The following is a 13,596-nucleotide window of genomic DNA, read 5'->3' on the forward strand; positions in this document are numbered from 1 at the left end:
AGAAGAGAATGAGATGGGTTACAAGTATGACTTGTGGGGATAGGGAGTTAATATATTGAGGTTAGTAGGGAGGAGTAAGGGAAATGAGGCAGGTAAAGAACGTAAAACAAAGAGGCCCCCCCATAACAGCTTCCTCTACCAACGACTGAGTTGGGACTGTCATCCAAAAGGAGGGGACAGGAGTACTGGTTAGAATAGTAAGGTGGGGTGAGACGGAGCAGGCTGAAGTGACCCGGCATATGCATGATCTACACTTAGGGGCATATTTAAGTGAGGGTTTTTAGAAGTGGAGATGTTGCCCTTAGCAACCAATCAGATGCTACTTATCAGTTATCTAGCACCTTCTAGAAGATAAAAGCTAGAATCTGATTGGTTGCTATGGGCAACATCTCCACTTCTAAAACTTGCACTTTAGTAAATACACTTCTTAATCTCCAATTGCAGATATTGGATGACAGATTTACCAGAAGTCGATATTAGACCAATACCAGTTATTTAGAGTTACTACAGCCAAGAAAACTATAGTAAGAAAGTGAACATTAGAAACATTTTATTTTGATTGCACAGCTACCCATCCAAATATAAAGGCCCTAAACCATTTTACACAATACGCGTAACATACATTGAAATCCAATATCACGAAGGTCTTCAAAACAAAGGAACCAGACACCTGTAAAGTAAGATAATAGGGTTCCAAAATCTAACGTTTGCCTTAAATTGGCGTAGTGCGTCGGACACTGTCAGTAAGTAGCGCATGGTTAAAGTTAATTCTAAATAAACTTTTCAACAAGTTGATTAAATTATTATAAGTGTTTAACTACTTGCCAGGCGTGGTCGCATAGTTTGTGAAACCATGCAACCAGTCACAAACGCCTCTCTGCATCCCTGCCCCCGTCCCCCCAGTGTCTGCTATGCAGCCGATCGATGCTGACTGAGTAGCACGGCCGGAACAGTCTCACCTCCCCACCCACATCTGCGGCTGCAGGGTGGAGCAGCCGCCAGGGAACTGTAGAGATGCAATGTTGCAATTGACCAATCATCGATGGGCTGATATATATCGCTGATCGATATTGATATTAATGCTGTGTTTCAAAAAGCAAAAAAAAAATAATATTTATTTCAATAAATTGTTGTTGATAAGATTGAATTAGATCAAGGACATCTATTTCTATCATACTAAAAACTGCAATTTCGGAGTAGTTTTTGGAAAAAAATATTAGCCAGTTAAGTGGTTAAAAATAAATAAATAAATAAAATAAATATATATATATATATATTATATATATATATATACATACACACATATATACACACACATACATACGCATGCATACACACAAAAATATATATTTTTTTGTACAATCAAATCTGCATCTTTCATATAAGCAACTGGGAAAGAAATGAAATACTTAAGAAATTTATTGTATAATTATTGTACATTTAAAAAAATGTATAAAAAAAAAAACATACAAAGTGTAAGTTCAGAGACTGTTATGTTACACAGATGTACCACAGTTTGGTGTAGGTCATTTTTTTCTATTTTTATACAATTTACCATGCTACTACTAGTAATTATTTCTGAACCACATGGGGAGATGCATCAAACGCATAGCGACCAATCAGATTCTAGCTGTCATTTTATAGAATGTACTTGGTAACTGACAGCTACAAACTGATTGGTTGCTACAGGTAACTTCTTTAGACGATTTAATTCATCCCCCCCATAGTACATTTTACAACAGAGACACAATTTTACTTTTTGAAGTTTTTAATAAAAAGTCTGAATTGTCCGCAGTTTTTTAAAATTGAATTGTTGTGTTGTTTAGTGCTACATCTTTCCTCATCCGAACGTTGCCAGAGTCTCTGGGCCTAATTCAGGGGTTGGCGCTGCTTTGTGCGCTGCCGGAATCGCGGCTACGATAATATGCAATTGCTAGTGTCAGCTTTTCCCTGGTGTAGATAGCTGCGTCTGAATGTGCAAGGACCGAGATGTCCGCTTTCTGCATGCTGTAATACTGCCGGTGATTCTTTAGGTACCACCTTCGGTGCACCAACAACACTTGCACCAGCTTTGAGGTAGGTGCAGTGTCTCCGTATGAACATGGCCTCTGTGGCTGTGCGTCTGAGAATGCAGCCACTTTCACCGACACACCGGCGACACTACTATAACACGCCCATGAGACTGACTTCTTTTTTTGCATTCACTTCTTGCCACCTCCCATGTCCCCAAATACTATTTAATGTTTATTAAATAAGTGAGCCATCTAATAATAAGCCATCGCTTGCACTGTTATATTGGTGACGTAAATTCCAGCTATGTGTGGTGATGGGCAACAAATTGGGATGCATTAATATCTCGTGGGACTCCGGCGGTTCATCTGCACTCCGTTAAGCAGGGAGGACGCTATAACGTTCTATATGAGACTAGTAAAGAAAAAAAGTATTTTGCTTGCTTTTATCATTTTCAATAACACAATTACATTACATCATATGCTACTGCAAAGTCATCTCCTATAACTGATCAGCCCATGGAAATAGTTATTTCTTCTGTGTGGACTCTAAGATGCCTAATAAGTTTCGATTTGAGGGCAAAACATTTCCCACACTGAGAACACGGGTATGGCTTCTGCCCTGTGTGCAATATCTGATGTCTGCCAAGTTCTGATTTCTGCCTAAACCATTTGCCACAGTCAGGACATGGAAACGGCTTCTCGCCCGTGTGAGTTCTCTGATGCTGGATGAGATTGGTTTTGCATGTAAAATATTTGCCGCACTCAGAGCATGGAAACGGCCTCACGCCTGTGTGAATGCGTTGATGTACAGCGAGCTCTACTTTCTGCCTAAAACATTTGCCACATTCGGGGCACGGAAAAGGTTTCTCCCCGGTGTGAACTTTGTGATGCTGAATGAGGTTCGATTTGCAGGTAAAACTTTTCCCACATTCGGAGCAGGTAAAAGCCTTCTCGCTTGCGTGAATTCTCTGATGATTAACAAGGTTTGATCTACGCGGGAAACATTTCCCGCAATCGGAGCATTTAAATGGCCGCTCGCCGGTGTGAACACTCTGATGTCGAATAAGATGCGATTTGGAGACGAAACGCTTCCCGCATTCGGAGCACGGAAAAAGCTTCTCAGCCGTGTGAACCTTCTGATGCCTGCTCAGATTTCCCTTCAGTGCAAAACATTTCCCACATTCAGAGCAAGAAAATGGCCGCTCTCCAGTGTGGACTTTCTGGTGGCTAACAATTTTTGATTTCTGGGAAAAACACTTCCCACACTCAGAGCATGAATATGGCTTCTCCCCGGTGTGAACTCTCTCATGCTGAATGAGATTTGATTTGTATGAAAAACATTTCCCACACTCGGAACATGGAAAGGGCCTCTCACCCGTGTGCACCTTTTGATGCGCGGCAAGTTCTGATTTTTGTCTAAAATATTTCCCGCATTCCGTGCATGGAAACGGCTTCTCGCCCGTGTGAATTCTCTGGTGCTGAATGAGATTTGACTTGCATGTAAAACATCTCCCGCACTCGGAACACGGAAACGGCTTCTCACCCGTGTGAACTTTCCGATGTCTGACAAGTTTTGACTTCTGTGAAAAACATTTCCCACACTCGGAGCACGGAAACGGCCTCTCGCCGGTGTGGACTTTCCCATGTCTAACAAGTTTGCATTTCCGTGCAAAACATTTCCCGCATTCGGAGCATGAAAATGGCTTCTCGCCGGTGTGAACTCTCTCATGTTCAACAAGCAATGATTTATAGATAAAACATTTACCACATGCAAAGCATGAGAATATTCTACCAGCAGAATATCCTGCATACTGAGTAACAATATTCGATTTATCAAGATAACCTTCCTCATAAATAAAGGGACCAGCTGATATATCTGCACTGTAAAGTAGTGGATGAATATCTGTGGTAATAGGGCTTTCTAATGGACAATCTTGTGTTATGTCGTTATCTTCCACTTTACAGTCTGTAGAAAACATTAGACTTCGTTCCACGTAGTTCCTGCTGTTACACCTATCTGCTGGGAAAAAAATAAATATGATTTAAAATAAGCAGGGAAATAAAACGGAAGCTATGGTAAAAATACAAACAGGAATTGCATTCACTATTCAGTGTATATTGCATAACCTCCAAATAAGTTGGAATAAAATATACAGACTAAAGAATCTAAATAATGATTTGCTAAGGTCTGTCCTGCCTCCAGCATGCATGCACACTGGGACCCAAGGACACATATAGCGGAGAGAACCCGCGGGGGCCACGAAATGTGGTAAATATAACGGCGGGACGGAGCAGGGAAGGGGGTGCAGTTTGAGGGGACGATGTCGGGACAGAGGGTGGTGGCGAAGTAGCCAGAGAGAGGGGATGGGGCAGGACAGAGCAGGGGGTGGTCAGATCTCTGGGCTGGTAACACACAGTGACATGATGTGAGGGGGAGAGCAGGAGTATAATAGGGGCTGATGGCTCCTGATGTATGAGATACACCAGAGAGTGTGGGGAGGAGACTGGTCAGATCTCTGGGCTGGTAACACACAGTGACATGATGTGAGGGAGGAGAGCAGGAGTATAATAGGGGCTGATGGCTCCTGATGTATGAGATACACCAGAGAGTGTGGGGAGGAGACTGGTCAGATCTCTGGGCTGGTAACACACAGTGACATGATGTGAGGGGGAGAGCAGGAGTATAATAGGGGCTGATGGCTCCTGATGTATGAGATACACCAGAGAGTGTGGGGAGGAGACTGGTCAGATCTGTGGGCTGGTAACACACAGTGAAATGATGTGAGGGGGAGAGCAGGAGTATAATAGGGGCTGATGGCTCCCTATCTTCCCTATTGGGCACATACTTTCCCTCATTAGACTGTAGTGACAGATGAGGGTATATAGGAGATTGCTGTAGTGACAGAGGAGGGTGTAGGATAGGAGATTGCTGTAGTGACAGAGGAGGGTGTAGGATAAGAGATGGCTGTAGTGACAGAGGAGGGTATATAGGAGATTGCTGTAGTGACAGAGGAGGGTGTAGGATAGGAGATTGCTGTAGTGACAGAGGAGGGTGTAGGATAGGAGATGGCTGTAGTGACAGAGGCGGGTGTAGGATAAGAGATGGCTGTAGTGACAGAGGAGGGTGTAGGATAAGAGATTGCTGTAGTGACAGAGGAGGGTGTAGGATAAGAGATTGCTGTAGTGACAGAGGAGGGTGTAGGATAAGAGATGGCTGTAGTGACAGAGGAGGGTGTAGGATAAGAGATGGCTGTAGTGACAGAGGAGGGTATAGTATAAGAGTGCTGTAGTGACAGAGGAGGGTATAGTATAAGAGTGCTGTAGTGACAGAGGAGGGTGTAGGATAAGAGATTGCTGTAGTGACAGAGGATAAGAGATTGCTGTAGTGACAGAGGAAGGTGTAGGATAAGAGATGGCTGTAGTGACAGAGGAGGGTGTAGGATAAGAGATTGCTGTAGTGACAGAGGAGGGTGTAGGATAAGAGATGGCTGTAGTGACAGAGGAGGGTGTAGGATAAGAGATGGCTGTAGTGACAGAGGAGGGTATAGGATAAGAGATGGCTGTAGTGACAGAGGAGGGTATAGTATAAGAGTGCTGTAGTGACAGAGGAGGGTGTAGGATAAGAGATTGCTGTAGTGACAGAACAAGGAGAATATGTGACTGTTCTGTACTTAGTGATTATTACTCACCTGTGCTGATAGCTGTAGGGATTTCCTCCTCCTTACACTGCTGACCACCCCTCACATACGTCTCTTCTTCTCCCTCTATATCTTCTACCGTAATATCATTCAAGTCTCCACCCTAAATAACCCGCAAAATAATAAAAAATATTAAATAACATAACTCTATAATCTATTAACAACTTTAAAACCAGATAATTTGTGCCCAGACAATAATTCAAATTTGCTATGTGCGAGAATGACTTTTGATTATCAATTCACATTGTACAATTCACATCTGGGTTTTGCTTTGAATTATCAGAGCATTAAAACAGGAAAAATAAAAATATAATAAAAAAAAAAAATCCAAGGTTCTTCCTACATAACACAATGAATCGACTAAATATCCTGTGTTCAAACGTGTAAGTCATGGGAGTTTTGGGGCATTAAAAAGAGAAATTTTTTTTAACTCAACGTAATATTCCAGTCCATCTGGGGGACACTGCAGACTGTGATTTAGAGGGGAGGCTGATGAGAAGACATTAAAAAGTTAATCTATTGGAGCTGAAACATTCTGTATAAGCCCCTCCACCTCCTGCAGCTTTTCAGCTAGTTAACTAACAAAGTTGTTGAGGAAAACAACATGCAACAGGAATATTCAACACCACAAACGCAACATGCTGCAGGCACAACTAAAGAAGCAAAACAACCTGCACGAAAAAAAAATACTCTTTTCTCCTTAGTCTCATTTGGGGGACACTGCAGACTATGGGATTTCCCAAAGCAAGCCTCAAGTAGGTGGGAAGGGAGGGGGGGGAAATCACGCACAGGCTGAGCTGTGCATTAAACTTTATGACCAAAACTCGCATATTTGACCACAAACCTGTGGAAGCAAAATAATTGTGGTGAAGGTGTGCACCGTGGACCAAGAGGCCGCACTGACCAGGCATCCTACTGCGCCACCCAAGAAGCACTCATGGCCATAATAGAATGCACCTGGGTAGAGTTAGCCACAGACTGCTTGGATGCAGGCCACTAATTCCATCAGAGGCTCCATGGACCACGCACAATAAGAGGCAGCTTTTTGTTCAATTAGGCTGAGCTTGTCCTGATATAACGCCACTCGTCCTGGTGAAACGTGTGCCGGCTGAGGAAGTTGTCCATCCCTGAAATAAAGATGGCAGAAATGGCCGGAACAAACTCCCCAGCCCACTGCATGTTCTGAGCGTTCTCCGCCATGGCCTGTTGATTCCTTGTCTCGCACTGCCGGTTGATATTTGCCACAGCCATAGCATTGTCTGACTGGATGTAGAGAGGCTTACCCTTCAGGAATCATTGAGCCTGCAACAGGACAATCCAGACCACACAAAGTTCTAGCACATTGATGGAAAGGGCGGCTTTCTTCTTGGACCAGACTCCCTGGAACTGGAACCCCAGGGTCAACGCATCCCAGCCCAATACCACAGTAAGAATTCACAACCCCTTGACAGGTTGAGGGATTGAAGCCAGCACACCAAAGACTGGTGGGCGGGAAGTGACAGAGAAAACAACTGCTTGTCTAGACAAAGGTCCAATTTCTCCAAAACTGCAGAATACAATCCTGGAGAGCCCCGGAATGGAAGCTAGCAAAGGCGACCGCGTAGAAGGTGGCAACCACCTTCCCCAGCAACTGCACACACCGTAAGATGGACATTCAACGCGGAAGCAAAAGAAACCACACTAAAGATTGCAGTGCCAGAATTTTGTCTTCTGAAATAAAGACTCGTCGACAGGTTGTGTTGCACAGAAGTCCCAGGAATACCATCATCTGGACCAGAACCAGTTTGAATTTGAAAATGTTGAAGTCATCCGTGTACCTCCAATATTAATAACCACCATCCGCAGAGGACTGCTAAGAAGTGCCCGTGAGTACGCTCTGATCAACAAGTCATCCAAGTAAGGAACGACAGTGATCCTATTGTGACTCAACAAGGTGATCATGGGGGTCCTGATCCATGTATGGTGCAGTAGATCCATGTATGGTGCAGTGAAATTACGAAGCTCATGATCCCGTTCCCAGATGGAACATGCAAATAGGCATCCTTGATGTCAATTGATGCAAGGAATTCATGTCCTTCTATGGAAGGATGACTCACTGCAAAAAGATTCCATCTTGAAATTTTGAACCCTTAGATAAGGGTTAGCCATTTTTAGTTTAGAGTGGGGCCGAACCTACAGGTCTGCGACTAACCAGAGACAAAAGCAGACGACACCTACATTCAGAGTTTCGGTACAGACCTAGAAAAGATCATGCCGACTGCTTGTCGTCCTACTGAGGGCCTGGTTGTGTGGATGCCATTGTCATATGACCGCAGAACTGACAGGCCCTATAACCTCCCCGAGGATCCCCTGGTGGATAAAGGACTCAACCAGGAAAACAAAAGGAGTGAAAAAGGGGGACATAGCACAGGCAGGAATGACCTGGAGAATTGGTCAAGCTCCGGACCAGACAAGCAATCTAAAACAAAAAGGAATTTCCTCAAATGTCTTCTTGGACTCGGTCTTCACATGCCAGGAACACAAGCATAGCTGGATGAAATGGACAGCACGTATATACCTGAAAGAAGGGAAATCATATACAAAAAAGCATGAGCGACATAAAAGGAGGTCTGTTTCAAGTTGTCTACAAGGGCAAGAAGGTCTAATGGACCTGCCCCAGCCTGGATGGCTGCGGTCAATTGGCCGGACCAGGCTTCTTTGGCCTTGGTAGCCCAGGCCCCCTCCAAGACTGGCCGTAGAGTCGTCCCTGCAAAAAAAAAAAAAAAAATTAAGAGTTATGGTAGAATTACCTAGTAACTCCTTTGCTTCAAGGTCCATAGGGTGAAAAAGAAGGAAGAGCAATCGTAAACCAGAAACACTCTTACACAAGATGAGGGAATCTGTGATCGAAAGAAAACAATGTACCCATGCAGCCAGGTGCGTCAGGGTGGGTAGCCAGTGGACCCTATGATCCTCGAAGAAAAAGAGTTATTTAGGTAAATCTACCATAACTCTAATTTTCTTCTTCAGGGTCCATAGGGATCCACAGGGTTACCATGGGGATATCCTAAAGCAGTTCCCTTAGGGTGGGGGACGCTCCTGAGCAGAAAGTACTCGTCGCCCAAAGGAAGCATCCTGAGAGGCAAAAGTATCAACGGCATAGAACCTAAGAAAAGTGTGGACAGAAGACCACGTGGCTACCTTACACGACTGTTCAGCAGAGGCATCATGACTAAATGCCCACGATGGCCCTACAGACCCCGAGAAGGATGTGCTTTCACCATGTTTGGGACAGGGAGATCAGCCTGTGTGTACATCTGAGAGATAGTCACGCATAGCCATCTCGCCATATTTTGCTTGTTAGCTGGCCATCCTCGTTTGTGAAAACCATATAATACAAAAAGAACATCAGATTTTCTAACAGTCTGTACGCTCCACATAAATCCGGAGAGCACAAACTACATCCATGGAGGTGTCACCTACAGAAAGATCTGGAGACAAAGAAGCTGGAACTACAATGTCTTCATTCACATGAAAACGGGACACTACATTTGGAAGGTAAACCTCCCTTGTACGAAGAACAGCTTTATCCTGGTGAAAAATACAAAATGGGGAGCGACAAAAAAGTGCTGCCAAATCAGACACTCTGCGGGCAGAAGAGATAGCCAGAAGAAAAAGTGCTGTCAACCACTCCAAATTTACAGAGTCTAGAGGTTTAAATGGGGGAGCTTGTAGCCCTTTAAGATCCAAAGACAAATCCCACGATGCTATCGGTCAAACAAAAGGAGGATGAACTCGCAGAACTCAAAGTGGCCAGGCGGAGACCACGGTCTAAACCCGCCTGGAGAAAAGCCAGTACCCTGGAAATCCTAAACACCTTAGGATCATACTTTCTGTGGGAACACCATTGACCAAAAGATTGCTAAACTCTGTAATAGATGTGGGCAGAGGCAGGCTTCCGTGCCCCTAGCATCGTTTGAATTACAGAACTGGAAAAACCTTTAGCTCTTTAGATGGAAGATTCAAGAGCCACTCCATCAAAGCCAGATGAGGTAAGCCTGAATGCCGGCAGGGAACTTGCCTTAGCAGATCCTGCCATAGAGGAAGAGGATACGGACTGTCTATTGGCAGATTCTGTATGTTGTGAACCAATGACGTCTGGGCCAAGCCAGAGCCACCAGTATTACTGTTCCGCCTTTCTGCTTGAATTTCCTGAGAACTCTTGGGAAAAGGGAGATCGGAGGAAAGAGATACGCCAGCTTGAAGTCCCATCTTACTGCCAGTGCGTCCACAAAGGCTGCTGATGGGTCTCTGGACCTGGACCCGTACCTGGTGACCTTGTGGTTGTGACGTAACGCATGAGATCTACCTCTGGTAGACCCCATTGGTTTACCAGGAGCTGAAACACTCCTGGATGGAGAGACCACTCTCCAGCGTGTATGTCCCTGGCGACTTAGAAAGTCTGCTTCCCAATTGAGTACTCCCAGTATGAATATTTCAGAGATGGCCAGAATATGACGTTCTGCCCAAATCAGAACAGTTATTACTTCTTTCATGGCTGCGTAACGTCTTGTGCCTCGCTGATGATTGAGCTAGGCCACTGTTGTCGCATTGTTGGACTGGATCTGGACCGGCTTGCCCTGGAGCAGGTCCTGTGCCATGACAAGTGCTTTGTATACTGCTCGCAGTTCCAGAATGTTTATTGGCAGATGACTTTCCTGATTTGTCCATCTTCCTTGAAAGGAGTGATGACCTGTCCCTGCTCCCCATCCGCGAAGACTGTCGTCTGTGGTGAGAAGCACCCAATTTGGAATACAGAATGGACGCCCTTTGTTCAGATGATCCTTTCTCAGCCAACACAGGAGAGAGTGACGAACCTCTGGAGTAAGAAGGATCCTCTGGGACCTTATTAGAAGATACTGGGCCTGATTCAGACCCGCTCGCAAGCGGGTCGATGTTGCCCAAGTGCGCATGCGCACGAGGGAGCCGGCTCCGTCGTGCGCATGCGCGAGACCCGAATAACGATGGCCAAGCCGTCGTTATGGGTCTCGCAGCAAAGGGGGCGTGCTGTCGATGGTGATTGACAGCACGCCCCCATTGGTCGGCATGCCGGGGGGCGTGGCTGCCCAGACAGAGGCGTTCCCATGGGATAGAGCCAAAAGCACTCCAGCGCTTACGGCAGCGAGACCCTACCGCAAGGGTCTCGTTGCAAGCCCGATTTTGGTCACTCGCTATAGCTGTAGGTGGTCACCCACAGCTATGCGAGCGGCCAGGAGGCCGCTCCAAAAAGGAGCAGGGACAGCCCTGATTCAGAGCTAGCGCTCTGTCAGAGCGTCCGGCTCTGAATCAGGGCCACTGTCCGTTCCACTTGGAGAGAATCAATTTTTGCCGAGGCCTGGAATGGAACTGTGCATACCCCACCATGTCAAAGGTGGATACCATTGATCCCAGGACCCGCATTGCCAACAGAATGCATAACCTTCGCTTGCATAGCAGCTTGCGTATTCACAAATGATAGGGCCACAATCTTGTCCTCTGGCAGAAACACCGTCTGTGCCCAAGAATTTAGAAGAGCTCCAGATGTACCATCTGATGCGTTGGAGAAAGTGATGATTTCTTCCAATTGATCATCCAGCCATGCTTTTTTAAGCAGGCTATGGTCAGTTGAAGATGGTGCCAATATCAGAAGGTTGTCCAGATATGGCAGAATTCTGACTCCCTGATGCCTGAGATAGGCCGTCATGACTGCCATTATTTTGGTAAACACCTGGGGAGCCGTAGATAGGCCAAAGGGTAGAGCCTGAAATTGGTAATGTTGCCGAATGACAGCAAACCATAAAAATTGTTGGTGGGATGGTCTAATAGGAACATGCAGATATGCATCCTGAATGTCCAGGGAAACCATGTAATCCCTCGGCTCCATTGCCAAAATAATTGATTGGAGAGTTTCCATTAGGAATTTGGGTACATGGATAAACCTGTTGAGGGTTTTTAGAATTAGTATAGGGTGATAAGCCCCATTTGGTTTCTGAACCAGAAATAGATTGGAATAATAACCCCTTCCCTGTTGCGACACAGGAACCAGGATTATTACCCCCACCTGTAGCAGGGAGTGAATGGCTTCCTGAAGGGCCAATGCCTTGACCGCATCTGATGGAGGATCTGTGCAAAAAAAACTTCTGGGGAGGATGCCTCCTGAAAGTGAGGGCATACCTCTGAGAGACCACTTCTCGGACCCAGGCATCTGTTGTTGTTTGACGCCAACAATCCGCAAACTGAAGAAGTCGGCCTCCCACCCTGGGATCCCCCAAGAGGAGGCCCGCCCCATCAGGCAGGAGATTTGTCATCCAGTTTAGAAGCTGGACATCTTAGAGGAAGGCTGTTCCCCCTGTTCGTCCCTGAGGACAGAAGGACCGAAATGAAACCTTCCTAGACATTATAGTCGCTGTAGATGGCAGACCTGCTGACTTTGAAGCCACCAGAGTAGCTATTATTTTATCCAACTCTGCTCCTAAAAGTACTTTTCCATAGAAAGGTAAAACTTCCAGCGCCTTCTTTGATCCTGTATCAGCATTCCAGGATCTTAACCAAAGGGCCCTGCGTGCCACTATTGAAGCTGCTGATGCTTTAGAAGCTAAATTTCCAGCACCTACAGCAGCTCCTGCCAGATAGGAAGCTGCTTCCCGTATGTAGGAGATATACATCATCTGTTCTCTGGTAGCATTTAGTAGAAAATCTTCCAATGCTCCCATCCATTCTTAAACAGCTTTGGCTACCCAGAATCCAGCCATAGCTGGACCAGTAACAGCTCCACATGATGAAAATATTATTTTAAGACAGGCTTCAATTTTTCTATCCGTGGAAACCTTCAGGGAAGATTCTGATGGAATAGGCAATGTAGCATTTCTGATTAAATGTGTTACATGAGCATCCACAGTTGGAGGTACCTCCCACTTAGTACATATAGAAGCCGGGAAAGGATACAACGATGTTATTCTCTTAATCACATAAAAACGTTTGTCAGGGTTACCCCATGTCTCATACATAAGCTCAGTGAGCTGTTCAGATACAGGAAACTCCGTTTTGACCACTACTTCTTACTATGAGCTGGTTCATCATCCTTAATATCTAGGATTGATTTAACCGCCCTCACCAAAAGAGGAACATCCACTGTGGACGGATGGTCCTCCTCCCCCGAGCTAGAACTTGGAGAGGAACCCTGCGCATCATCTGATTCTTCTGATGATGCGTCCAAATCCACATGTTTGGCAGACTGATAGACTTATAGCTTGCACTTAGGCACCTTAGTAACTACAGGTCTGCTATCAACATTAGATGGAGCCATACTCTGACTAGAATGGCCATCAACATCCTTCCAGGAAGGATGCCTAGGAGGTACAAACATAGCATGCTGTGGACACCCCATCCAAGGAGGCATAGTGGGAACAGCCATACGATTCACAAACTGCTTAATTACCTGGGACAAAGGATAACCAAGAAGGCTCTTGTCCAGGGATAGGTAAACTGGACTGGTGAGCTTTATAACAGACAACACACAAACCATTCTTTACGTCCCGAGGGGACAAACAGGCCATACAGGATTTACATGAAACCAGCACATTGGGCTCCCCCTCCTGTATCCCTTTATCTTTTGACATGTTCAATAAAGGTAATAAATGCAATGTTATGTGACAGCCTTCACAAAATCTTAATGAATGTGAAGTTCTCAGAGAAAAACTCCCACCCCAAGAATGGAGAAAAAAAAAACAGTGATAGTTATAATTGACAGACAGAAATAAAAGACAATGTCAATACAGCAACTAGCAAATAGTCACAAACAATACATATGTAATATAATTACAATCGTATCTAAATCAACTACTTAAACACCGTGGCCTTTGCTAAGC

At 45.1% G+C, this 13,596-nt stretch overlaps 1 protein-coding gene across 4 annotated transcripts in view; it reads right to left on the reverse strand.

Annotated features, from left to right (window-relative positions):
• Positions 1-1,401: 1,401 nt before the first annotated feature.
• Positions 1,402-13,596, reverse strand: part of LOC148436287 (uncharacterized) — a 28,078-nt gene continuing 15,883 nt past the window's right edge. For 3 of the 4 annotated variants that reach the window (XM_088465094.1, XM_088465095.1, XM_088465092.1), the window contains exons 8-9: positions 5,702-5,813; positions 1,402-4,032 (exon numbers count right to left, since the gene is read on the reverse strand). In XM_088465094.1, the coding sequence (XP_088321220.1) occupies positions 2,522-4,032; positions 5,702-5,813 (1,623 nt within the window). In that variant the 3' untranslated portion in view covers positions 1,402-2,521. The remainder of the gene's footprint in view (positions 4,033-5,701; positions 5,814-13,596) is intronic. The other variant, XM_088465093.1, reaches the window with a different exon arrangement.

This window comes from Taudactylus pleione, unplaced genomic scaffold (genome assembly GCF_031769625.1).
Source record: "Taudactylus pleione unplaced genomic scaffold, aTauple2 ptg001845l, whole genome shotgun sequence".
Classification (NCBI taxonomy): Eukaryota; Metazoa; Chordata; class Amphibia; order Anura; family Myobatrachidae; genus Taudactylus; species Taudactylus pleione.